The 24,000-nt window shown below is 40.0% G+C and overlaps 1 protein-coding gene across 1 annotated transcript in view; it reads left to right on the forward strand.

Moving 5' to 3' along the window:
- Positions 1 to 1,760: 1,760 nt before the first annotated feature.
- The window catches only part of LOC138017856 (E3 ubiquitin-protein ligase HERC2-like), a 97,562-nt gene continuing 75,322 nt past the window's right edge, over positions 1,761 to 24,000 (forward strand). The window contains exons 1-3 of the mRNA XM_068864840.1: positions 1,761 to 2,027; positions 3,475 to 4,283; positions 16,557 to 16,839. Of these exons, the coding sequence (XP_068720941.1) occupies positions 1,947 to 2,027; positions 3,475 to 4,283; positions 16,557 to 16,839 (1,173 nt within the window). The 5' untranslated portion in view covers positions 1,761 to 1,946. The remainder of the gene's footprint in view (positions 2,028 to 3,474; positions 4,284 to 16,556; positions 16,840 to 24,000) is intronic.

Raw genomic sequence — 24,000 nt, forward strand, 5'->3', positions numbered from 1 at the left:
TATCTTTATCTAAAAACTTAACTGGTTGCTTTTTGGAGCCCTTTTGCAGCATATTTAGATAGGCAGGAAATGTTCCACATTTTATGGTAAATAGTTCTGCATAGTTTTAAGGAATATTGCGGCCTAAGCTAATTGAATATGAGAATAAAATGTGCTGTTTGACATTTTGTGAATTTAAAGACTATTAGTATTGTTTGCGCTTGTTTTAAAAGGCTTAAGGTTGGCACTCAAAAGTGTTCCTTCAACAATCTTATTCCGTAAAGATTACGTTGGAAGAATTGGATTAATCCAAGTTTTTTCTCCTAGCCTCTTTCCCCAGTGCCCTCTGAGAATGGAGTTGATTTGGTTTTGCCTGATGTTGAAAGATGAAACAATGCCTAAACCAGCCGCAAAGAAAACTTCATGGTGCTTTTTTACAAACATGGGCATGAGGGTGCTCATAAGCATCTGAGCATTGTTTTGCATGCTAAAGTGATAATTATTATAAATAATTTGTTTATCTTAGAGAGTCTTCTTTTCCTGTTGGTCATTCAAAAATTGTTGGAATAGCTTGTTTGAGCTGTTGGATAGAGGCAGAACATTTGATGAGGGCCTCCTGGGGAGAGGAGTCCTTGTTCCCTTTAGTTTTTTTCTTGTGTTTCCTTGTTCCCCAAATTACTTTGAAACTTGTTCCCAGCCTTTTGATCCCTAAAATTGAAATATTGGTTTTCTTCCCTTGTTCCCTAAAATATTTTGATATTGTTCCTCTGTTCCCCAGTTCAAATAAGCCATGTTCTCTTCTTCCCTCAAACCCCTGGGAGTGCCTCTTTGAGGTTGATTCTCTTATTGGCCTAATAGTAATTCACTGTAGAATTGCAAGACACAGCAAGTTCTAATTTGGGAGTGAGGGAAAAGTTTTGAATAAATGTTTGCTCAATACAAGAAACAAAATTTGACTGCACCTTCTAGACCTTACTCTTTTCAGACATGAATCAGCTTGTTTGCACCTTTCTGGCGACCTGCGGGAGGGCAAGCTCTAGAAATTCTTCTTTAATGAGCCTTCCGCTGAAAAACTTTCCAAGTCTGGCTTTCCGGTGTTAGGGGCCGAGGTTTTTGTGCAAAATTCATCAGCGGCTTCCTTGCAGCTTCTCAAAGGTGTTCCTTCGGGCAATGGTTAGTAAAAGTTTTGTAGTGCTTATACAAATTTTCGCTACTTGAAAAGGTATGTTTATACGAAACAAATATCAGCTTGACAATTTTTCTTTCCCGATACTACATTTAAAATGCACGTGAGCGCTATTAATAGAGAGCCAGAAAACCATTTAAAACATTTTGTGGCAATTTTTTTGTCAACAAACTTGGGTTGTCGGCGAGCAGAATTCGAACGTAAGCTGTTGTGCTTTGGCTTTTATTTGTGCTTTTTCTAACTAATCTAAGACGAATTCAGGCTGGTATTTTCGAGTCAAGTGTAAGAAGACGGCAAAACCGTATTGATAATGTATTTATTTGAGTTAACTTGGCGAATAAAGACTTTAATCGCTTCCTTTCGATGGCGGTAAACCGAAATGCACTGTTTCCGGTGAAAGGGCAAATGATTGACAGGATAGCACAGTTTTGACTGCCGCGCGCACTGCGGGCGCGGGTTCCGTATGCAAGGAAGTAGTTAACAATTTAGGATTACCACGGATTCATGGGCGAGAACGTGTTGTGTCCGGTTTTTGTCAGCGGTTATCCCACTGTGCCACTACGTCCTCACGTAGCAATCATTATAGTGTATTTACCTCAAACAGAAAAGTGACAACAACTCACGCCATCGGAGGAGGAGAATTGCAACAACAAATTCGCTATTGATATCTCCTAAAAATTGCTCTATCGATAGCTCTTCGTAATCTGGAAGAATGCACACAGTGTCAATTCTGTACAGTTTATTTTTAAGCTGAAAAAAGTGCGATTTCCTGGTGTTCTAAATGCCAAATCTCACAAATCCTGTGTCATCGCTTCGGCCTCAACCGAGACTCGACACAAAATGGCTCAAGACTGACATACAGGTGATGTTTTATCAAATGTAGGGTTTCATTTCTACAATGTGATGCCTCGTAAATTATTTCATGAATAGATTGTGCGAACGTTTATCTCTTGCTCCCTTTGGACATCATCTTTGCGATGTGTGATGAAGCTAACGTTAACATATGTGATCATGCTTTGCTTCTTCAGTGTTGCTTATTTGACACTTGTTGGCTTTACCATTTTTTCCAACATAATATATGTTTTACACAGGGTATGGTGAAGGATATCTATCTTTCAACGTGCACATCAAGCTGAACTGATTTGAAAGTTTATACACTCGACTGCAACATGTATTGTTGCCTAGGTTCATCCAAGTGTGTTCTTTTCTGCTGTGGATTCTTTTAATTTAAAAGCCTCACTATAACAAGAATCTTTCTTCTTTAGCAAAAAAGCTACATGTAACAAGGCTTGGCATTCGAGTTTTCGTAAGCTCGAAAGTGTACATGCTGTTATTTTTCAATCAGGTCTGATTTTTGTGATTATTGATTACACCTTATTTTATTTGAATTTCTGAAACTTGTAATTTATATTATTTGAAAGAATGTAACGACAGTAAAAATGCTGTGATAATTTTCATGAATGTCTAATGTCACAGTTTCAGACATTTAGTAAAAATTAATAGGTTATTTCATGCAGTTGAAATAATTATTGTTATGCTTTTTGAATAGCTTTTTGAATTTGAAGTTAAAATTTTAGTGCTGTTATTTAATACTGGGTGCTGACGAGCCAATGATAAACAGCCCACACCATCCACTTTTCATGCCATTTAAATGTTTCTCAATTAATTATTTCAGTTCATTTCTGGGTGGAAGTACTGTGTATGAAAAGTATCAAACATGAGCTGAGTGATTCTTGTAGTATGTTAAGCTACTAGTCCCAAGTCTTCCCAGTAGACCTAACACTCTTGAACTCTTCTGGACTTACTAAATGCAATGAACCTTCTACACTTTTGTACATGTACTTTATAACTTGCTGAAAGCCCTGTATACATTTACATCATATGCATGCACATACATTTGCAGTATTACCGTGCTGTTAAAACTGTTGTGCTGCATAGGTAGGCAATGAAACACAAAAATACGACTTTATCAAAGGAGTTGAACTAACAGTGTAAGAAAGATTTGTTAGCTGACATTTTTAATATTAGCCCTGTTTAGCCCCTTAAGTCACTCTGACAAGGGGCTAGTGCACAAAGGGCTGGCTTACATAGTACAAACAATGCTTGTATTGGATAATTTCTCTGTTAACTAACGTGTTTAATGAAACTGTAAATTATTGACATGAAAGAAAGAAAATAAACAGTTTTCACTTAAGTAATATGCATATACAATCATGTACACCATGTTTCCCTGACCTCTCAGTCAACTACTTTGCCTTGTACCACGAAACGTATTACTTATATTGTGTGCTTTTTATTGTTATCTGCAGGTTGCATTCACACACGAGGGCCTAAAAAGACTGTGGAATGAGCTTGTGAAAGATGGAGAAATCCCCTGCAAACCAACAGATGTTAAGATAAATTGTGATGGGGTACCTTCCCAAAAGGGTGAGACAGGAAAATTCTACTGTGGCCGTTGTATTCTTACATGTAAATGTGCATCCTGTGATGGTCATTGTGGACCCAATAGTGGCTGTAATTGTGAATCATGCCAGAAACTGGACCAGGAAGATGGGGAGCAAAAGGAAGAGGATGAGAGAACCCGTCCAGCAGCAGGTCCCTTGATGGATCTGTGGACTTGGGGTGACCAGCCAAGCCCTGGCCAGTTACGAGAAGTGCTGCAGGGACTTATTTTTGAGCAAAGAGAGCTTGCAAGCCAAGCAGCTGGATCAACATTGTCTGCAATGAGACTTCAACAGCGTTTAGCTGTCTTGGGTCGTTATTTCATTGCATTATCACGTGAAAGAAGAGAAGTTGACAGTTCCAAAATCAAGAGCACTACAATCAAAGAAAAGCAGAGTGTTGCAAGAAAGCAAAAGAATCGTGCCAATTCTAAAAAAGCATCTGTGGACTTGGCTAGAATTGGTGCAAGAGCAGCACTGTCATTTGCATTTGCTTTTCTTCGCCGTGCCTGGAGATCAGGGGAAGATGCAGACTTATGTCGTGAACTACTTGAAGAAGCATTGGAAGCCCTTCAGTGTCTTCCTGAAGCAACTCTTTTTGATGAAGAATCAGTTTCTCCTGTGTGGTTGGAGGTGGTTGAACGGGCAACAAAGTTTCTTCGATCTGTTGTAGCAGGGTAAGTTGCACGCCATGTACTGTAGATATGTACTTCAGTCCAGGCTTACATATACATGTAATCAGAGGCTGTAACAATTTATTTTACTAGTCAGAACAACTGGAAAAAAAATTGTTTGCTGCAGTCTGTTCAAAGAATAGCAGCAAACTATTGTTTTCAAGGTTCACCTAAAATGGTAGGAGTTGCTATGGTGTTTGTGTGTTATTCATTGGTGGCATAGTTTGTTAGAGGTTGCTTTGGTAGTGATGGCGTCAGTACATGTACATGTTTAACGGTGGGATTTTGAGAGGCGGGTCATTCTATACTGACCACTCATGTGACTACAAAAATTTTTATCCCTGTATTACACCTGTATATGCGTATTCAGCTTGTTTCAATGGTTTTGACATTAATTTAACACCTTACTTCCCCTTGTAGGTTTGTTCACACCTGAGTCTGCATTAGGGAGGGACCAGGTTTCCCCAGAAAGAAGGGGTTTTTCCTGGCTGGCAGCAGGCATGATTTTCCCCTTTGTAGCTATATTAATATTTTCAATAATGGAACTGGCGTCATGTTCTTAGCAGCGAGGGTACCGCTTCTAATCGCATGCCAGCAGTCAGCTTCCTATTTAACCAGAATATAGTTACATGTAAGTCTGAGTCATTGAGTTATTTGTATGCAGGGAACAGGGAAAACTACCTGCCTTTCTATACAGAAAGAAGGGATTAAAAAAAAAAAAATTCTGGATGTGATTTTTATTAAAATTAATGTTATACTTTGACTTCTTTGTCAGTATTACGGAACAATTTACACTCTTGGTTCAATCTCCTGTTAGACATACTATTGTACCACCTAGCCTACTCGTGTCAGAATTCGAGGTCTTGAGGGATCTAAATAAATTGTCATCAAACAAAGCTCCAGGTCCTAACGGGATTTCTAATCAAATATTCAAAGTGTTCGCCCCTGAGTTAGCACCTGTTATTTGCGCAATTTATAATCAGTCATTACAGGATTCATTTGTTCCAGGATCATTAAAACAGTCGATCGTAACACCAGTACCCAAGATTTCCCCGCCACAAGAGATTGATAATGATCTCCGTCCAATCTCCCTTACTAATAGTATTGCAAAGATCCTGGAGGGATTTACGAACAGGAGGCTTCTACAACAGATAGGAGATAAGATTGATTCCAAACAATTTGCTAGGAAAGGACATTCAACAACTCATGCCCTTGTTTACCTCCTACAAGCAATCCACGAGGGTATTGACCGTGGAAATAATTGTGTTAGAATCTTCTTCTTAGATTTTTCTAAGGGTTTTGACTTGATTGACCATCAGATCCTTATGGACGAATTATCACTGCTTGGTGTGGACCCAGTGCTTTTCAGTTGGATAAGATCTTTTTTAACAAATAGAACTCAAGCCGTGCGCATCGGAAATGTCTTATCGGACTGGAAGCATACCCATGGAGGTATACCCCAAGGGACCAAGATGGGTGTCACCCTTTTCTCGGTTATGATAAACAGACTCCTGAAGGATTGGAATGTGAGAGCAAAATACGTTGATGATACCACAGTTGTAGAAATCCTGCCTCGCAATTCAATAAGCCTTCTCGATTTGGCTGTTAGAGACACACATTCATTTTGTACTGCCCATAAGATGAAGCTAAACCCTCGGAAGTGTAATGAAATGCTGATAAATTTTATGGAGTACCCGAACTCTGTAATTCCACCTATTTGTATTGGAAATCACCAGCTCGAACGTGTCTCATCTTTTAAATTACTTGGTGTTAAAATCAGAGACGATCTTAAATGGAATGACCACATAGACTATATTTATTGTAAGGCCGCCAAACGTTTATATACCCTAAGAGTGCTTAAAAGAGCTGGTGTAGCGAATAGCAATATTTTAAATATTTATAAGTGCTCTGTCAGATCCATTTTGGAATATGCCGTGGCTGCTTGGCAAGACATCCCTGAATATTTGTCATCTAAATTAGAATCTATACAAAGGAGAGCCCTTAAGGTAATACTCCCGGGTGTTGGTTATAAGGAAGCCCTGACCATATCTGGCCTTCCAAGTCTAGAAGTCAGGCGAGAAACATTAAGTAGGAAGTTCATTGCGAAGTGGAAACTCCGCCCTCAGGCTAATGTTTATAATGTTCCTTACAATCTTAGATCTGGGAGTGAAAAGTCCGTTCGCCAGGAGGCAAGAACCAAGAGAGCTAATGATTTTATAACTTTTAGATTTCTAGATTAATTATTATGTAGATTTTACATTAGTATACCTTAATTATTTTTAATAGTTTTGTAAATGATACCGCTTGATAATTCAGTTTATACATAGTTCTAACTGCAAAGAGTGGATTAAACGATATATATATATATATATATACAGTAATTGAATGTTGTTCCAGAGGCACTTGGTCATTATTTGCTTAATGCAAGACAGAAGTACATTAATTAACACTAATTAATTATAGTACATGCAGACCACAGACTGAGGCAAGATGAAATTAACTTTGTCTTGTGGTGTCAAACAGAAATCTTCAGGACCCTATTGTCACCATTACTCAAAAACTGAACATTTCTTTCAAGGGGAGAAAACAAGGGCCAAAACTACGGTACACTACAGTGTAATAAAACTTGCATGTAGCTCTACAGGAAAGCAAATATTACTTCTATTTAAATTCCTTAGCAACTGAAGAAATACATAATTTTTGTAAGATATACTGTAAGTACCAAATTGCCCCATTGACTGTACTTGCACGTAAAAACATACAGTAATGCTCGAAACTATTAGTGCATTTACACGCGGTGATACCTCGTCTTTGCCGACTTTGTTTACTGCGAAATCACTTGTAGGTTGGACAAAAACCGCAACCAAAGCAAAGACGAAAGCAATCGAATGCCGTGGCTGACTTAATTGCGGTAATGTGCTGCAAGAAAGCAATGATACTTTGCAAAGCATTGTTTAATGTTATCACACCTAGCTCACCAAGGTAAAGAATGAATATGCAAACTGTTTTTCACAGGCTGACAGCACTGACGCAACACAACGCGCTGTCATGAAAGCCTGTTTTGTTCGTCTCATTTCACCGTGACAGCTGACAACAGAGAATCTTGATAACCATTGCGCCCAATTCTTGCATCTTTATATTTAATAATTTGTGTGTTTTTCGCTATCATGATGAACAGTTCTCCCAAAGGTGTAAAAAGGACACTTCTTTAATAAAATTGTGTGGGTTATGCGTAACTTAAGTCGCCGCCAGTGGAGTCCGACAGCAGATATACTGGTATTTAGAATCAAACCTGCTTCAAATTTTGCGTCCTGTCCAAATACTGTAGAAATGTTTACGAGATACTTGTTGAAAAGCTCCAACTTTGAACTAAACCTTATCGATGACTCAAATATTATACCAGGGAAGAACCGTAACTGTATTCCTGAAGGTTGTTAAGCAACTCCTTGTAGCGTGTTAATTACAATCATTTCTGATTCAAAATATTATGTGGCATGTCATTCAGCAGTTGAGCTTGAAATTCAGAAATATTCATTCCTCTTAATTAGAAAGATTAACTTAAATTAATGCTTCAACAACCATACAATATAGACGAGTTCAAGCCTCTGCCAATTTGGCGAGTTAAAACGTAAACAAACTATTAAGCTGCCTGCTTCCGTCACTCACAGCTCATGAATACGTTGTTTGATGCGAACTGCTTAACAAGTTTGTGACAAATGGAGAGCCTCCCGTACGAAAATTCTGGGCGAGACGCGGGCGAGATTCGGGCCATAAAAAGTCTCGCTGATGAGCGATACACAGCGTGACGATAATCAGCCTGACAGGAGCGATAAAAATTGAACGATAAATGAGCGAGAATGGAGCGGGACATTTGTACTACTCTGACATTTGGACGATATTCTGAGCGATAAACGGGCGAGATTCAGGTCATAAAAAAACAAAAAAATCACGCTAATGAACAATACATTTTTATGGGCGTGACGTTAGTTTATGGCTTTAATATAATTTCGGGTGTTACGAAAACTAAGACCTAAGACCTGGTCTTAGCTTTCGTAGTACGAAAACTACAACCCCGCTCTTAGTTTTCGTACGAAAACTAAGACCCTTTGTTAACAGCGGTAATTGCGGGAAAGAAACCCTGGAAAACTTACCGCTACTCAGAGATTTGGGCGCTGTATGTTGTTACCTCACACGATTAAGTTTAAATGTGCGACCTTGCGCGACAGAAAAAAGGTGGCATTTATTGGCACGGAAACTAAAGATAGGGTCTTTCGGATAACGAGAAACTCTGTCTGTTAACCCTTTGGTTATAGCAAAAGTCCATGTCTTGGTTGTAACCACTAAAAATGTGATACACGCATTTTTCTGTCAGCACACATCCTCCAGTTTCAAAACAAGTCCACAATTTAGCCGTAAGTCACGCAAACAGTAAACGAATGCCCGTAGATGGTCAATTTTCTTCTGATGCCTGATAGGGGACTGAATAGTTTTACATGTAAGACATAAGTGATTTTCTGTAAGTTTCTCCATATTTGTCTGACTCACAAGCTTATTTCTCAGCTTATTACAATGAGGATATGAAGTATCATCTGTCACGGGGTGCCAAGTGGAGGGTACATCGTGCTATCCTGGTACTTTGACGCATTATTTATAAGAAACATTGAAATCAGTATAAACAGAAACAAAACAGGCCATAATTGAAACTATGCTTACTTTAATAGTGCCATTATAAATTATAAACTAGAAAATCCCCTGCCACTCCCCCCACCCCCATAGACAGTGCTACTGTTTTTTGTTTGCGTGACTTACGGCGACATTGTGGACTTGTTCTGATACTGGAAGCAGAATAACAAATGTGTATCGACAAAATAATTCTTGTATCGCATTTTTAGTGGTTACAACCAAAGGGTTAACAGACTGAGTTTATCCTTATTCGAAATATCCTATCTTTAGTTTCCGTGCCAATAAGTGACATAAGTAAGCGAACGATTCTCGACCGAGGCCAACTACAGTAAACATGACCCTTATCATCATTGCGTGGACAGTCATGTAAGACAGAAACATGTTTCAGTTTAAGGTAACTTAAATAAAAAGAATGTACCAGCTTTTAGCATAGAACAAAATGCGACTGAAGTCATTCAAAGTGTCCATAATAAGGTAGGCATGTTAGTAGTCAGGTTTCCACAGTGATCTGTGATCAGCGAGGTGTTCGTTTCTAGTTTCTCATTTATTTTAAATCTTCATACATTGTTTAAAACCTATTTCATAAAAGAGACAATTGTTTCCAGCAATATTAATTAGAGCAAATAAATGCTGTTTTGATCTGGTTGATTACTGTCCTAAATGGGAAGAAAAAGCTCTGCATCTGTGTAGAGATTCAGATATTTGTTGAAATGCACAGTTAAACTGAAACGCGCGCCAAAAGCGGTTACAGATATTTAATTGTCGATAGCCAAAACTCAAACATTGCTCTTCCCTCTTAAAGGTTTTCCGTCCAGCGATAAGCAATTCCTATCATTAAAAAATTATCCTCCGTTTTGGGCAAGCAGGATAATGCTGTCTTGAGGTAGCTACATGTAAATTGCTTCTCCTGAACGTGCTACAAGCTATTTGAACTTACCTCTCCGGATACGGGTGGGTATCACGCTAAATGTATCACTTGGAAAAAATATCCAGCCATATACGTATTTTAGCTCAAAATTCAGCGCGGTGAAAAATGGTTTGCTCACCTTTTACAACACGTACAGAAATGCAGCAAATAATATAATACATTAGAACGACAGCCAGAGTTTAGTAACTGATTTGCATTTTTGAGTACTCCCTGATCTATTTCTACTAATCTTTTCTTATCGAATAACAAGTAGGGATCACTTATGTATCGAATAACAAGCAGCCTGAGTTTCACCGATAATACAGCGTGACAAATGTCTCGTTACAGCGGCGTAAATGAATAAACTGGGGTTTCACTTTTTGTCGCTCACTCACGCCACACTATCGGCGATAATCGAACCAAACTAATGTCTGGCTCAGTCGCACAAGCGCGACAAAATGGTTGTCTCGCTTTGTCTCGCTCAGTTCTTGCCTTAAAAACAGCTTTATGGCCCGAATTGGGCCCGAGTCTCACTCAGTCAGACCACAAATTTTCATACGGGCACATATACGTAGCCCAAACGGCTGACAATAACTTGTAAAGTTAATCGTTTTCTTCCATCTTTCGGTTGATGAGATCGAAATGCCTTGTGCGTATCTTTAAAGGCCGGCCGCTTGATGAGCAGCATCACAGACAAGAGATTTCCCAAATGCGTGTAAATTTCTGCTGATCTTTATACCATCTGTATTGAACAGATCTCGAACAATTTTTAGAAATCTTGACGTTTGCTGGAAAAAGAGAAACGAGAAATGCTTTTATTAGAGGGACTTTATTATAATCGAATGCGCCAACCATCACAGATTATTAATATGGCAAATATGCATACTAATTATCCATGCAATCGATCTGCAAGAATATGCAGATTTCTTTGATAGCATTTTCTCTAAATAAAAGCAAAACCCTTACCGCGTCCTCTCTTAACCGCGGCGTAAATCAACCAGAAAAACTCTAGGTGAAACCTCGGCTTTCGGTTACCGTAGATGAGGTTTTACCCGACAGTCAAACTGGAGATCGAATCCGTGGTTTCACCTAGTCAGAACCACGGCAAATGCACAAATAGTTTCGAGGGGTACTGTACGTGCATTGTAGTCTTTACTTTGCATGTACAGCACAAGTTCATTGTGCATGTTGAAGTCTAGGTAATTTTGAAGAAGAGCTTCCCTCAACCGACTGTCGGTCAACTATTGGCCAACAGATAAATGACAGTCTACTGACAATACATGTAGGTTACTGACTGTCGGCCGACATTTGGCCAACATTTGGCCGGCAGGTTTTTTCAGGGACAGAAAATGATCTGTATGCTTTCAAAAGATGAACTCTGCATAGGTTGATCACTGTTAAAATGAGTTGAAACGAAAATTGCCGCAAAAACCTCGTTTTAGGAAAAGACTAACTGCTTGACTCGCATCTTCATCTTGCAGTGAATGTTACCGGTTTTTGTGAACGCGTTCAAAGGAACGCGTTCTTTTTCTTGTAAATGCGTTACATGGAACGCGTCCAAGGGAACCACAAGAGAACAGAGCTGGAACGGATTTGGAACGGGTATAGAACGGATATAGAACGGATAAGAGAACGGAAATTGAATGAATATGTAACGCGTTCCGTTCAGTGTTCGCTGTTAGGTTAATTCTGAGCGGTACTGTACGTATAAGAAATGCAGAGGGCAGAGTACATTGTGCATTCCTATTTGCAAAGTCGTGCCTTGCCCCATTGAAATCCGCCTCTATTCCTAGTTTAGAGCTATCAGCTGCAACGATTAACCACCTTGATAAAATGCTCAAAAGAGAGATTGAAATGCCATTGACCGAGTCTTCTATTTTCTGGACCGACAGCATTTTCACACCTTTGTTGCGAACCGCATTGCCATGAAACGGGAGACAGCTCTATTCCTTACCAGTGGTATCATGTGGAAGCAAATAATTATTATGAATCCTGCCGACCACATTTTGAGGGGCCTTTCAGCCGAAGGTCTGCTGAGTTGTGACAAGTGGCTTATGGGGCCGGACTATCTATGGAAATTGTAGTACCAGTGGCCAACTCAATTTCTGGACATTTCAATTGACATCCAACACGACGATCCGGAAGTAAAACTTGAACCAGAGGTAAAGTCCCATGCAATTTCTCTGGGAACAACAATTGTCTCTCCAGCAGCAAGTCTATCGCATCATTTTGAAAGGTTCTCAAGTTGGTATCGCTTGAAGAAAACAGTTGCTTGGATTTTCTGTTTCCGAAATAATCTCTGTATGGCGATCAAAGGCAAAAGGGAAGGCGGTCCGCTGCATATCAACCAGAAGCAACTTCCATTTATTACCCTTGATGAAATGGAGAATGCCGAGAAAGCGATATTGAAGAAAGTCCAAAGAGAAGCGTTCCCAGATGAGTTCAGTCGGCTTGAGTCAGGAAACGCTGAACATGTAAAGTGTAGCAGCCCCCTTTTTAAACTTGACCCGGTCGTGAGGGATGGTTTGTTGCGTGTTGGCGGAAGGTTAAGCCAGCATCTCATCGGATGCCAAGCACCAGATAATTATGCCAAATGGTAGCCATGTCTCAAACCTTATCATCAACCATTATCACAAGCTCTCAGGCTATTCAGGAAGACAGCATGTTTTGAGTATGATTCGCCAGAAGTACTGGATAATTAAGGCAAACTCGGTGAGAAGAGTCCTTCGGGGATGTGATGGTTGTCAGAAGTGTGAAGCACAACCTTGCCTGAAGACCGTTTTGATTCCCAACAAACCGCCTTTTACAGCAGTTGGAGTAGATTTCTTTGGTCCTTTCCAAGTACGCCGATCATGAAGCCTCGTTAAAAGATATGGCGTCATCTTTACATGTCTAAATATTCACCCGGTCCACATTGAAGTACTGCATAGCCTCGATACGGACTCATTCATCCTTGCACTTAGAGTATTCATTGCCAGAAGAGGTCAAGTCCAGGAGATAAGATCAGACAGCGGCTCAAACATCAGGAGTGGAGAACGCAAGTTGTGAGAGTCAATAGAAGCCTGGAATAATGAAATGAAGAGCATCAAATGGAGCTTTTGGGAACATTGTATTTGATCTCTTAGAAAAATCCTTCGTGCCCTTCTCCAGGAACAGACGATGGACGACAAAGGACTTGTTACCCTTACGTGCGAGGTGGAAAGTATTCTGAATAACCGCCCTTTGACAGTGGTCTCGGACGACTTGAGAGATTTGGAACCTCTAACGCCAAATCATTTATTGCTCTTAAAATCAGATAATCTCATGCCACCAGGTACTTAAAATTCAGAGGGAAGACCTGTTTTCTCGTCGTAGATGGCATCAAGTGCAGTACCTTAGGGATGTTTTTTACTTCAAATTCGGCAAAAATGGCAATACCCTCGCAGAAATCTCGCAGTTGGGGACATTGGGTTAGTTTTTGCCGAAAACGCCTGTGAGTCGGAATCATTGGCCACTTGGAAGAATCCAAGAAGTTTTTTCTAGACAAAAAGGGATTCGCTTTAAAAGTTATCGTCAGCGTCAAGTCTGCCATTCTCGAGTGACCAGGGGACAAAATTGTTTTATCTTTAATTTGGTGGAGGAAGAAAGATCAAAGAGCACATAGAAGACATTTTGCGAGCACCCCCTTAGAACAAGTTCAGTCCAACCTTCGAATATTGAATAATTTATACTGTTAACAACCTGTGCTTAACTTCTTGTTTTGTATTTCGCTTAGTCATCGTCGCTATTTTAAATTAAGTTGTTCACCTTAAGTACTGGCAGTAATCGTTTGGGAGAGTAAGAGCTGCATTTAGATTCGCTCTTAGGGGCCAGCATTTGTAAGTTCATAGGGTGCTAATTATCCTGTTTCCAGGTACCTATCCCAGGTGTTGATTAGTTTCCTGCAATTGTTCCATTCAAATTACAGTACCGCCTGGAAGTAATGACCCCTAGGGACGAGGCAATACCTCGTCTTTGCCACAGGTAGTGGACGCGCGGCACCGAGGTATGCAAATTTTTTTCCCTCGGTAAAACCGAGGTGCACTTTGCCGCGGGAAATTTGCTGCGGGAGAAAAGACGAGGCTTGCCGCGGGAAAGAACAATGATCTGTTGCTCTTGTATAATAAGCGGAAGACTGTCAAATTTTATATCGCATGGTGTGAAGAATCGATTCTTAATGAATGATATTGTAATCTAAATTAGAAAGTGTGCCTTTTACGTAAGGACTCAAATTTTATAATCTTTACATAATGTAAAACTGAAACCTTCTTTAAAGATACAGTGTAAGCAACAGCTTGATTATCCAGCCAACGCAACACTCGTTGTTCTCCAGATTGTAATACTGTATGTGTGCGTGAGAAATTATTTGTTTGGTTTTGAAAAAGGTTCAATTGTATCCCTTATCGTCTAACCCTGACTTTATTTTATTTGGAGACCTGAAATTCAAAGTTGTGCAATTGTCTTCGTTTTATCATCGCCATTTTGGTTAAAAGCAGGTATTCCTTCCACATACATTGTATTATTGTTAAACTTGTCAAATTTCAATTTTAATCGCAACATTCTTCCGAGGCATCAGAGCCTTTGTCGGTACTATTTTGAGACCAAACCTACCGACGAATAATTTAAGAATGGTTTCTTTTTTCATCGCTTTTCATCAGCAATAAATTGTTTTATCATAGCAATTGCAGCAAAATACATTGTCGCGTTGTTTTATCAGTCGTGCAATAGTCTACCTGAATTCCATAAACATTTTTTAATTGCAGCATGTTGATTACGCATGGAAAACAAATTTAAGAATAGACTGTAGTTAGTGGAGAAAAGAAGTCTCTTACTTATCTGAACGCTCATCGTTTGCATACTAATTTTAACAAATGCAAAACCAGCAAGCGAAACAAACTTTAGAATGTCCGTTCAACCATCTTTGCTCCAGTGCTCACGTTGCGCTTTCACGTGCAACTCTTTTCGCAGCGGGCGTCCACTCGTGATAACTTTGCATAACAACGCCGATATGCAGCAATGATTAACCAGAGCATGAAAACAATCTTTTCAATTAAGATCAAATAATTTTCGACTAGTTCAGGGGTTTCATGTCATGGGTTCTTTCCTTGGAGTGTTTTTCTTTTTTGTGATTTGTTACACTAAACAACCTTAAAAAGTAATACTGCAGTAGGAAACCACAAGAAGTCGTAACTTGGTCACGCAAGGTTTTCGAGCCGTTCACCCTGAACATGTAAGCTTTCAGTTTGTAAATGTTGTCAAAACCCTCTCCTGTTTGCAGGATATCGAAATAATAAATGAATAAATGTATGTTCCGTGCGCTGAGCTGCAAAAAACAAGTGGACATATTCTCCCATAAACTTAAATGTATAAAATGACGGCGAAGTCCACGCAAGTAGGACAAGCGTCGAACCTTCGAATAAATAGTCCACGATAAGTCTTCGAAATAATCACTGCAATCAAAATACAAATGCATATCGCAAAGAAGGTTTCAAATGTGGTCAGAATCTAGCTACAGTACGGATATTCTTTTCGCATGTAAAAGGAAAAGGAAACCAAGGTGCATGATTAGCGGCTATAACCCTCTTTGCTGTTCGCAATTTTCAGCCGAAACTTGTTCAGTTTCTGTTGTTCGGTGGGATTTCAACATTACAATCTACAATAGCTTATCGAAACACAAAGTCAACGGAAACCCAATTCTACCGCGGAATTTTAATTACCGAGGGTTTACCTCGGTTGACATTCCCGCGGCAACTTTGGAGCCTAACCGTAAATTTCCCTCGACAGAAAAGCGGCCTACCGCAGGAATACCGAGGAAAAGTCGCAACAGGGTGACGCGGCAATGACGTGGTAAAGGGGTCAATACTTTTAGGCGGTACTGTAATTGTAGCCTGCCAGTCAGGCTCTCTTGTTCAGTAATTTTGCGTTTTCATTCACATTTGTCGCTATGTACCGTCATTCAAACCTTGGTCGACCTCGCTCTGCATATATTTATCTTTTTTCGTATAAAATCTAGCTTTTCTGAATAGTTTTTTTAGGTTGGGATCTTAGTCACGCTATGCGCTGTTCGCCTAGAGGCAGTTTGGACCAGACATTTCTCTTCGCTATCTAGCAGTTAGCCCTTTGTAGCCCTTTTTTCCAGTGTCTTAAACATTGTTAGTATTTCTTAGTTTCTTTAAGTTTTACGTTAGTTTTGCTTGGACATCATTTACATAATTATTGTAATTTCTTTACTTTGTTATTTTACAGTTTCAACCCACAGTTACGAATCTGAATAAATTGTTTGCTATTCCTCGTGGTGTTCGGAAGTTGACCTACAGTAGTCATAAGGAAAGCTTTCAGCAGTTATAATTATTCTATTTTTCTGTTTGAAAAATATATTGTAAATGTGGTGGTCTGCTATGTGCAGCGTGAGTCCACCTATGTCCCTGTTCCTTTGGCTGACTGTTGCCCTTGGAACTGTTGACCAACTGTTGATGGAGGGGTATTGTTGTTCATAATTACTGTAGTTCCATTAGGCAAACTGTAGTTTGTTAATCTTATTCTTAAATGTACATGTACATGACTGTACATTGCAGTTTGGAAACAAAGCAACAATGCAAAGTCATGTGTTACTATAATAGAAGCTAATTGGTCAATTAGCCAATGTTTCTTTTTTTATCTCTTGTCAGGAGGGGAAATGAAGACAAAGTGTATTGCAAGCCACTTGATTCAGTTCCTGTGTCTGATCAACATGTAGCTTTGGGAATCTTAATGGAGCTAGGTGTTCAGCGGGGGTCCCTTCAGCGCATGCTGGAAGTTATTTTGTTATTGTTGGAACTCTGGGACAGTGGCCAAGATAACGACACTGATTCTTGTTTTACCTCAGCACCTTTGATTCACTTGCTGAGACGATTTGAGGAAATAACTGGAGCTTCACAAAGATCTCTGGAAACCAATAAGTTGACAGATGAGGTGAAAATTAATATTAAGCAAACTTTAATGAAAAGGAGAGGGGTTCATGTTGCATATATAATTTCTGGTACCTACCTTATCATCTTCACAGAGGATGTACAGTTGTAGTAATTTTAGTGTCAATGATAAGTACATGCGGAGATTGGGTTAATTTATGTGTCAATGTTGAAAAAACATGCAAGGAATGACCGTCACAAAAAAGGAACTCAAACAGTTTTCTCTCAAATTAATCACATAAGTCACAGTAGAGCGGTTTTCAAATGAGTGTAGTAAAACCAAAACCAAAGCAATTACTTTGGCCAATCAAAAAGGACGGAGACAACCCAGTAAACCAATCAAAACTCGAAGTAATTACAAGTAGCCGACATTAAGTGCGGGAAAATGTGCACGCGCGAGCCATGATTGGTTTTGGTTTCACTTCTGATTGGTTGAAAATTGGCGCGAGAACTTTGAACCAATCACTGAGTGAAGTAATTATAAACCAAAGCAATTCGCTAATTACTTTCGACACTCAATTGAAAACCGCTCTAAATTGAGTGATAACACAATTCCGGACAGACAAAACACACACAGGGGTAAAACTTGCGAGTGCATTATAGTACTCAGTCTGACAAAGCCTCAGGCACTGCCTGCTGGCGCAACCTCCTCTTCTGTTTAATGAAATGGGAACTTATTGTCTCTGGCCAAGGGACTGGAAGAACATTTCAAAAATGAGGAAATAAAACAAAAGTATAGAGAAACAACAAATGGGCTAAAATTACACCTGTAAGTACAAAGGGGGTTGCCGTAGTCTTTGAGGTCTTGGGCTGGATAGCAAGGAGTGAAAGTTACAATAGAATTATAGACCTTGACAGGTGAATTATTTTTTGCGAAGTTTTTTGTTATCTCATAGTAATCAATACCACAGTAACTTTAACTACCAGTACATTTTCTAAAAAAAAAATGCTCCAAAATGTTAAAGAAAATGCGGGTTATTAACAAAATCTTATTATCTATGGATCTTTCTCTGAGTCAGCACAGGTGGCAAATTAGAAAAAAAAGATTAGAAAAATGTCAAGGTGGCAATGCGATCAGGGTTATCTGAGACCTTGGGACCATATCCAGCCAATATAGGTGGTAGACTTAGAACAAAATTTTAAAGGAGGGCTTCAAGTACTCGTCTCCAGTTCTTTAGGAGAGATTCAGGCAAATTGCCATCACAGTAAATGTTGTCCGCAAGTTTAGTCGCACAATCTTTATGAACAGGAAAATGGACAGGTATATGCCATGAAAACCTTTTTCCCTGACGACGAAACACATTTTCTGTGGAAACAGATTGCAATGAATTAGCATACAGAATATTCAGCAATGCTTGTTAGGATTTTCTGGCAAAGGCTTGCTTCCTTCACATTTTTTGGGAGTGTCTGCCTCAGCAATTAGAAAACTACTAACACAACTTGTGGCCTTTAGTTTACATCAATGTTTACTTCACATGTGCACTGATTGACTAATTTTTGACATCTCGCTCAGCACGACATTGACATCTCTTCCCTTTACCCTGAAGAGAGAGCCTGCTTGCAGGCTACTGTTAAGGCTGCAATTTACTTTATCTTGCAATGTCAGCAAATGCGGTCACAAGACAATGACCACCTGAGGGCTTTTTAACAAGGAACAAAGGATTATGGTACATGTATTCAACAGTGATATCGAGGTCCTCTGGATGACTGGAGACATTACATGTATCTTCTTCAATTTCATCAAACGTGGCTTGGAGCTCTGCTGGTTGATTGTGTGAGTACTGAGGGACATGATCTTTACACTGTGGGGGCTGTACAGGACCGTTATTCTCTGTTGCCTGAATGGGACCAGGAGTGCTGCTGTAACCAGTTATGTCAGGGTAGAAGGCGTGACCATAGGTCGACAGTAGGTTGCAGAACTTTAGCCAGGCACTTTCCGGCAGTAAGTGACCAGTATCCATGGACATGGTACATGTAGCTAAGAAGGGATATATGTGTTGCAAGGATTGGGGACTGCTGAATCAGGAGGCAGTTAAGGAACATTCCCTGTACACATTAGCTAGAATTTTGATGAGGTGTTCATGGCAAGCGATGAGTTTGAGTTCTTGAGTACATGTACTTAGCTGAATCGATTTTAGATCCGCCGACTTCCGGGAACGGTGGCTCATGCCAAATGTTCATAGCTTAGGTATGTTTTTGGGTATGGGAGTGTCCATATGGGGTTGAACAGCAATGACATGGGCCTCCTCTTAGGTAAGGGGAAATGTCAAGCTCTACTTATTTGCCATCCCAGACAACAGTCGAGGACAACGAAGCATGTAGGGTGTAACAGTATGGGAACCGGTTATGGTAGCACCATTAAGCTCATAGTGAGTCCTGTATTTTCTCCACTTTTCGCGTAACTTTTCGGCGAAATATAACAAACTTTGGTCAGTCAAAGCGAAAATTCGCATAACTTTCGCAACGGCAAGGCGAATTTTCAAGCGAAATTTTGTTTCGACAGAGAAATTTAGAGTGCTTAATGAGAGTTCACAGTGAGCATTTGCCTTTTACATTTAAGTTTAACTTTCAAAAAAGGCTCGTTGAAGCCCTCATAAGTGACCACCCCTGGAATTTGCGAGAGCTGATTCTCGTAAGTACACCCAGAATTATAAACAATAGAGGGTGATCGCTTACGAGAGCTTTCAGCAAAAGTCTCTGGGATTTTAAAATTATTATTGATGGTAGAAAAGATAACGTTTGGGAATGCACCTATTAAAAACTGGAAACTTCTTTCTTTGTTTACGGGAATGGTTGCTTATGAGAGCTTTCAATTAGAGTTCAAGTGACACTTTTAACGGGGTTTTACTTGGTGGTCGTAACTTGACCCGGTCACTTACTGAGAACTTCAACTGTAGTTGTTGAATAAGTGATGGTTATGACATGCACCAGTATTCAATTTCTCATGATTTTTTTTCAGTAATTTTTTCAGCTGTCGCGTCGCCAGTTCAAGGGTGGCTACACTTGCGATTTTCATCACGCAGTGGCGACGTGACAAAATTTGAAAAAAATTGCATCAATGATGCAAGCAAAAAATCGCTTGTGTTATAGCCGCGGCTTAAAACTTTGACACGCTCATTATTTATTACCCTCCTACAATATCTCAATCTCTTGACTTTAATAATTTGTTGAATGGCAAGGGATTTTGTTTTTTCTTTGGGTGATCCTTGCGTAACTTAAAAACCAAGAATTGGGTCTTAGGGAATGTAATCAAATCGGAAATGGCATCGGTCAACAACGACAATTCGAATGCATTTCTTGACTTTACTGGTGCCTTAGACATCATATTATGACAGTTCCAGAACCAGATTTCAACCTAGAGGTTAACACCACTGACCAGGACTTGGCAGGAGTAATAGGACAGCTTAATACTTTATCTAAGTGGACATAATGGACTTGATTCGAGAAGAAAAGTGAACTTGTATAAAGCATCAAAGATAACTTTGAAGTGTGACTTCTTCTAATCGATCAAAATGATAAGGGCATTACACTGTTATATCTTTTTTTTGAAAAAGTATCAATTGAGTAAAGGAAAGGAAATGGCTTGTAATGCTTATCTACTGTTTCATTGAGGTCGTGTTTACACATAAGGTTGAGAGAAGAGTAATTACTACAGTTGTTGATTCCATTCTTTCGTTAAAATGTGGAACGCTAACAGACATTTTTACGAAATTTCTGTTTCAAGATTACGATATTTCGATTAGGTTCTTAAATTTTCATTTCAGTACGCACAAACTCCAACCGAAATTTTATTGTTAGATTAGCAACTTTTCATCCTGCATTTGAACTTTCGTGCGGCTCAGCGAAATTTCTTTGAAATCTCGGCTGAAAAATCACACTTCTTCCCCTGAATTAAAATTTTGGCGAAATTTCGAGAGAACAATGACCAATTTTTTCTTGAAATTCGTTTGCATTCTTTTTGCACAGTACTGTACACACTTGACATTAGCAGGGTGGACAGTGATTGTCATTGGCAGTTATAAAGGGTGTGCCAGCCAGAACGTCTACAGTACCGCTCGAAACTATTAGTGCATTTGCATGCGGTAATACCTCGTCTTTGCCGATAGTGTTTACCGCGAAATCACCTAGGTTGGACGAAAACCCAACCGAGGCAAAGACGAAAGCAACCGAATGCCGCGGCCGACTTAATTGCGGTAATACGCCGCAAGAAAACAATGGTACTTTGCAAAGCATTGTTTAATATTATCACACCTAGCTCCCCAAGGTAAAGAATAAATATCCAAGCTGTTTTTCACAGCACCGACGCTACGCAACGCACTGTTAAATATGTTCATCTCATTTGTGCCGTGACAGCTGAGAACAGAGAATGTTGTTAACCTTTCATGATGCCTAATTCTTACATCTTTATGTTTAATAACTTGTAAGTTTTCTGCTATCATGATGAACAGTTCTTCGAAAGGGGTAAAAGGACATTTCTTTTTAAAAACTGTGTGGATTATGCGTAACTTAAGTCGCCGCCACTGTGCAACTGGTCCGACAGGAAATATGTATATTTAGAATAAAAAGCGCTTCAAATTTTGCGTCCGGTCCAAATAGAAATGTTTACGGGATAGTTGTTGAAAAGCTCTTTGAACTAAACCTTACTACAACATGTAATGACTTAAAGATTACACCAGCGAAGAACCGTAACTGTATTCCCGAAGTTTCTTAAGCAACTCCTGATCACTCCTTGTCGCGCGTTAATTACGATCATTTCTGATTCAAAATATTAAGTGGCAGGTAATTCAGCCGTTGAGCTTGAAATTCAGAAATATTCATTCCTCTGAATTGTTAAGATTAACTTAAATTAATGCTTCAACGATCACACGATAGACGAGTTCAATGAAGCCTCTGCCAATTTGGCGACTTAAAACGTAAAATTTATAAACTAAGCTCGCAAGCGAGAGCGATAGCTCATGAAATACGCTGTTCGATTCAAACTGCTTGACAAGTTTGTAACAAATGGAGAGCCACTTTGCTCGAACGGCTGCCAATTACTTGTAAAGTTAATCGTTTTCTTTCATCTTTCGGGCGATAAGATCGAAATGACTTTCGCGTATCTTTCAAGGCCGGCCGCTAGACGAGCGGCGTCACTGTTAAGACGAGTTTTCCCAAACACGTGTAACTTTCTTGATAGAATTTCTGCTGATCTTTATAACATCTGTATTAAACAGATTTCGAACAACTTTTAGAAATCTTGTCGTTTGCTGGAAACAGAAAAACGATCAACGCTTTATGAATGCGACTTTATTATAATCGAATGTGCCAAACTTTGCAGATTGTAAATACGGCAAATACGCATACTAATTATCGCTGCGATTGATACGAAAAAATATGCAGATTTCTTTAGCATACTGCGTCCTCTCTTAACCGCGGCGTAAATCAACCGGAAAAAATCTAGGTAAAACCTCGGCTTTCGGTTACCGTAGACGAGGTTTTACCTCGGTCAAATTGGGGATTGAACCTGCGGTTTCACCTAGTCAGAACCGCGGCAAATGCACAAATAGTTTCGAGCAGTACTGTATCTCCAAGTCGTTGACTAGGCATCAAGAGCGAGTTCTTTGTAAGCTCGGGATAAGATAATGCAAGTCTTGTACGGAAGGAATGACCCACGGATGATTTGATCTTGCTGGTCTCTGTGCCAATGTCGAGGGGGGTTCGTAATGGATGATTCTTGTAAAAAGCCTTGAAGTGGGGTGATTGCTTGGTACTGACATGTCGGAAACAGTATAGTAGATGCTGAGGGATGTGGTAGCAGGTCATCTTCGTCTATGAAGGTAGATGGTGCATAATTGGTGTAGTCAGACTCTTCATCATAAGGGCAAACGTGAGGCCTGATAGGGACAGGTACTCTAGGGGTAAATACGAGCAGGCGCTGAGAAATGTTGGTCATTGCAACCTGCTTGTTTGCGCGTGGCATGATTTAGGTCAATTACAAGCCCATGGCTGCAGTGGCTGCTTGTAGTAGGGGTGAGGAAGCAGCTGCCTGGAACTTGTGGCAGAAGTGCGAAGGACTTTGGTGTCAGCAGCTGTGTGGATTTCTTTGAGGAGAAAATCAAGCGCCTGCGATATTTCTGGTTTCAGCTAGTGTCTTGTGTCTTTGGTCTTAGCACCGCGGTGAATTGTGGTTCTGTTGGCAACAAGCAGATGGTCTTCAGTGAAGGACATTAACCATTGGAAGATGTATTCAAGTTTCATGTTGGAGAAGTCTTAAAAGTGGGTGCCAGTAGACTGGAAGCCGTAATAATTATGCTCTTATTGCTTGCCAAATGGAGTTAACGGACATTGAATTCTTCACAATGGTATTGTGTGAAATACTTACTTACTTATCCTCATCGGGCCTATGAGGACTCTTAAGGCCGGAAATTGTGTGAAATGGTAGCGCAAAAGTTAGCAATTTGGCCTAGCATGGGTTTGAGGTGTAAACTCTTCTGACAAGCATTTTGTCGGCGGGTAGAAGGGATCTACGTTTCAGGAGTGAGTTAGCGTCTAGGGAGAGGGAATACTGGAGGTTCTGCCTCCATACTTCGAACGTTTCGGTCTTTGTTAGGGACCATTGCTTTGGAGCTCTACTGGAATTCCTTGAGTGGAGATGGCTGCTCAAAGTCCACTCAATCAACCATCAAATAGGTAGACTCTTTGTTGCTTGGATTAGCGAGCCGGCTTTTGGGTCCTCTTCAATGTTGAAAAGACGGGCAAGGAATGACTGGCACAACGAACAAACTCAAACAGTTTTATATGAGATGTTGTATGATCATATTCCAGCACTCAGCAAAGTCCCTTTTTGACTTATGGCTGTTTCTGCTTAAGTGGCCTCATTTTTTATTACAACATAAGCCTCTTTTAGAGACATCACACCAAGCCCACCACTTCTGCTGGAGAGAACAGGACAGTCACAACACCGGCGATTCCATCCCTACTCTTCTGAAATAGTGTATGGGTTCTTCAGTGTACCTCAGGGAACTTACATGTATATGAAAGGATATCTGTGAGATGGGGCCTATGGTGTAACTATTTGCAGACGAAATTACAAAGGCAGCACTTTTAAGGTCCTTAGCGTGGATCTGGGTGGGGTTCAGACCGGCAACTTCCCTCAGGACAACCTGCTGCTCAACCAACTGAGCCA

The sequence above is a fragment of the Montipora capricornis genome, chromosome 9 (assembly GCF_036669925.1).
Source record: "Montipora capricornis isolate CH-2021 chromosome 9, ASM3666992v2, whole genome shotgun sequence".
Lineage (NCBI taxonomy): Eukaryota > Metazoa > Cnidaria > Anthozoa > Scleractinia > Acroporidae > Montipora > Montipora capricornis.